The sequence below is a fragment of the Vicia villosa genome, linkage group LG7, assembly GCF_029867415.1.
Source record: "Vicia villosa cultivar HV-30 ecotype Madison, WI linkage group LG7, Vvil1.0, whole genome shotgun sequence".
Lineage (NCBI taxonomy): Eukaryota > Viridiplantae > Streptophyta > Magnoliopsida > Fabales > Fabaceae > Vicia > Vicia villosa.
The window spans coordinates 78,020,869-78,025,002 of NC_081186.1; the positions used below are offsets into that span (position 1 = coordinate 78,020,869).

General features: G+C 32.8%; 1 protein-coding gene across 1 annotated transcript; it reads left to right on the forward strand.

Annotated features, from left to right (window-relative positions):
• Positions 1-2,902: 2,902 nt before the first annotated feature.
• On the forward strand, positions 2,903-3,870 carry LOC131619413 (uncharacterized). The gene is made up of 2 exons (XM_058890512.1): positions 2,903-3,087; positions 3,618-3,870. Exons 1-2 carry the CDS (start codon positions 2,903-2,905, stop codon positions 3,868-3,870), a joined length of 438 nt encoding a protein of 145 aa, XP_058746495.1.
• Positions 3,871-4,134: the final 264 nt, after the last annotated feature.

A 4,134-nucleotide genomic window follows, 5' to 3' on the forward strand; every position in this document is an offset into this window, starting at 1 on the left:
GCTATTTCCCATTGTGTGGAATTAGTGAGTTGGCGGTAGTCGTATCCAGGTGGTGTTTGGATCGGTGAGATAGGTCATTCTCATGAATCGGTACTACATGAATGGAGTCATTGCATTATTATGTATACTTATTATAACGTGAATGGAAGATCTCCAATGTTATAATGTGGTGTGGTGAATTGTATTTGGTTGTATTCTATTAAATGTGGTGTAAATGATTCTAAAATCTAGAATATGTATGATAGGGTGAACAATGTATTATGACGTTTTGTTGTTTATAAACTCATAACATTTGTTAATTGTGAATATGTCTCACCCTTATTGTTGATCTTTTTCACATTGAGGAGTAGCGGCCTTGTGCTTTGGTGAGGATAGCTCGTAGAGTTAATCTGTTTAGTGTCGGTTGTGTTGGGTGTCATGCTCGGGTCTTGTAACACTGGGGGAACGCTCGTTTGTTTTAGAGTTGTTTATTAAACTCTTAATTTTATTTGTTGAATAATTTTGTTGAGTTATGAGATGATGACCTCTTGGATTTGATAACTTGTGTTTTGATATTATTCAACTTATGAATTTATTTCCGCTGTGTTAACATGTTCTGGTGAATATTATTGATTGAGTTTCCTCGTGATTAGCATGAGATACGGTTTTAAAATGTTATTTAGCGAGTTATAGCATCCTTTTTACATGTTTCACTATGAATTTATTTTATTATTCAACGAAATTTAGAAGGGTATTACAAATGATATATACCTAATCAAATAATAAGGTCCCTAAAAATTTATCAAAAAATATATTTTGTTAACTAACAAAATTAATAAATAATGTTACATTTACCTTGTTATGTCAGATGTTAATATTACACGCAATCATTATATCAAGCAATTTGTCACATAAAAAAAATTTGATGACTCAAAATTGAGAAAAAATATTATTAAAATAAATTAATTATTTTACAACTTATTTTAAAATATTTAAAATATAAATTTTGATTTTATGATATTGACCTCAAGAAAGAATCCCAAAAGACCACATGTTTCGGAGCTTATTGTTAGTCTTATATAGAATTATAATTAATATTAGTAATTAAATTATTATATTTAATAATGATGAATTCTAAAAAATAAGTATTTGTAATAATGTATTCTCATTCTTCAGATAAAAATAAAATAAAATATTTCTTTTGTATAGATAAAAAACAAATAAAAAATTTGTAATAATATGTCATAATTCTTCACAAAACAAATATCATGTTTTCTTTATACGTTTCACATGTTTGTCCTGATAACATGTTAGCATTACTTGTTTTCTTGATACCTTTCACTTGTTAGTCTTGGTAACATGTTAGCATTACTTGTTTGCTTGATATCCCTTTACATGTTTGTTCTGATAACATATTCTTACCTTACTTGTTGGTATAAGATCATAAAACACATGTTTGCTTGTTACATGTTTTCTCCTATTGCTTGTTTAGGATCGCATGAGTACTTGATAACATGTTTGCTTGTTAAATGTTTGCCTAAACCATGTTTAGGTTAGCACCCTCTTGATAAGATTTTTGCTTGTTACATGTTCGCCTAATCCATGTTTAGGTTAGTCCTTGTCGATAACATGTTTACCTAGTACATATTTGCCTAATCCATGTTTAGGTTAATGCCTCCTTGTTTGTGATTCATGTTCACATGTTAGTTCATCCTAATTAGTGTTTAGGATCCTTTTTCCTTGATATTATCTTGTTATGTGATTGCCTATTATATGTTTAGGTATTTGTGACATTTCTTGTTGGGTTAATAGTAGTTTACCCCCTGTAATATGAGCGTGTTTTGGTTTACTCCCCCACCGTTGCCAAAGGCAGGTTTTGGCAACGGTGTTTTTGAAAAAACTGTTGCCAAAAGGTAGGGACGGGGAAAAGAAAAATTCTCTAACATTACAGGAGGGTGAATTACTATTAACCTTTTTTGTTTGATCTCATGTTTGCTTAGGTGCTTGATTCTATCTCGTTGGGGGATGTGAATTAAGATAGACCTTAGGTGAAAAATAGAAATTTGTTAGCAGAACTACGACGCTCTTATCTCTCCATTGCACGTTGAAGGTACGTAGGCATAGAGTTTGGAAAACTCTAGCGAGCACATAATTATTAAACATGTTTATTCATACATTGCATTTTCCCCTTTAATGGGTAAGTAGTATTGTAGACACACCCTTAGATTAGAAACAAACGAGATCGGATCCTATGGAGTACCACTATCGTGAGGGTTGCTAACACATTCCCCTTGCGTAACTGACACCCTTACCCTTTCTCTTGGTCGTGAGACCTTGCTTTTTCCCTTTTAGGTTTTCTTTGGTGTTTTTCTTTCCTTCCTCGTGGGATATATAAATACTCGATGATGACTTCATGTTTTTGATTTTTCCATTTGTTTCAGTATGATAATTTGTCCATGTGTGAATTCTTGTTGACTGAAGTGATTTTCCTTAGTCATATTATCTCTAGTGGTTGGATAGTCGTTGATCCGTCCAAGGTAGAAGCAGTGTTGAAGTGAAAGACTCCTAAGTCAGTTACAAATATTAGAAGCTTTTAGAGTTTGGCTAGTTAATAGAGAAGATTTATTGAAGGCTTTTTGAAGTTGGTTTTTCCTTTGCCTCCATTGACTAGAAAGGGTCAATCTATGATTGAGATGTTCAGGTATGAATGTTTTAGTTTCCAGGTATGAAGAAGGATGTTGTATATTTTGTTTATGCTTGTTTAACTCGTCAAAAGTCAAAGATTGAATATCAAAAGTCTTCAAAATGGACGCAACCGTTGAGTATTCCTGAGTGAAATTTAGATAGTATCTTTATAGATTTTGTGATTGGTTTTCCAAAGATCGCTAAAGGAAGTGATTTAATTTGGGTTGTTATGGATATAATGACTAATTTGTCTCATTTTAATTTAATAAAGATCCGTTATCCGTTGCAGAAGTTAGCAGAGATCTGCATTAGTGTGATTGTGAAGTTGCACGGGATTTCGCCGAGTATTATTTCAGATAGAGATCAAAGGTTCACCTCGAGAATTTGGGAGAGCTTACAGGAATTCTTGGGAACTAAGTTGAGGTTTAGTTCTGCCTACCATCCATAGATGAATGGTTAAATAGAAACAAATATTAAGTCTTTGGAAGATTTGTTGAGAGCTTGTGTTTTAGAGCAAGGAGGTGCTTTGGACAGTTACTTGTCGCTGATTGAGTTTACTTATAATAACAATTTGCATTATATTAGAATGACACCTTTTAAAGCTTTATATGGTAGAATGTGTATAACACCTTTATGTTGGTATGAATCCGGTGAAGTGTTTTTATTGGACCAGAGATTGATCAACAGACTACTGAGAAGGTTACGATGATTCAAGAGAAGATGAATGCATCGGAGAGCAGACAAAAGAGTTATAATGATAAGCGAAAGAAACCTCTTTAGTTTCAATAGGGTGACCATGTGTTCTTGAGAGTCACTCTAGTGACTAGAGTTGGTCGTGTGTTGAAGTCTCAATAACTTACTCCTCGTTTCATTTGTCCATAACACATTCTCTAGAGAGTTAGAGTTGTTGCCTATCGAGTTGCCTTATCACCATATCTTTAAAAACTTCATAGTATCTTTTATGCGTCTAAGCTTTGGAAGTATATTCCCGACCCATCTTACGTGATTCCGTTGGATGATGTTCAAGTGAGAGATAACTTGAGCGTTGAGACATCACCGTTGCAAATTGAGGATCAAGAAGTGAAACACTTGAGAGGTAAAGAGATTTCTCTAGTGAAGGTAATGAGTGGAGGATGTGGTGGAGGAAGATTGATGTTGGAGCTTGAAAGTAAAATGAAGGGGTTGTATCCAGAGTTGTTTCCTTAAAGTAATTTTTTAGGGCAGAAATTCTTTAAGCGGGGGAGAGCTGTAACACCCCAATTCTTGTTAATTTATTTTAATTAAGTTTTTAAAAAATATTAATTTATTTGGATGCTTTAATAATAAAATTGGGAGTATTTGGAAATTATTTGAATTATTGTTTTTTTATATTAATTAAATAATAGAAAAATAGAGAATTATGAATTTTGGGGAGAAAACTTAAATTAAGGGAAAATTAGAGTAACAAGGTGTAATAAATGAGAGTTAGGG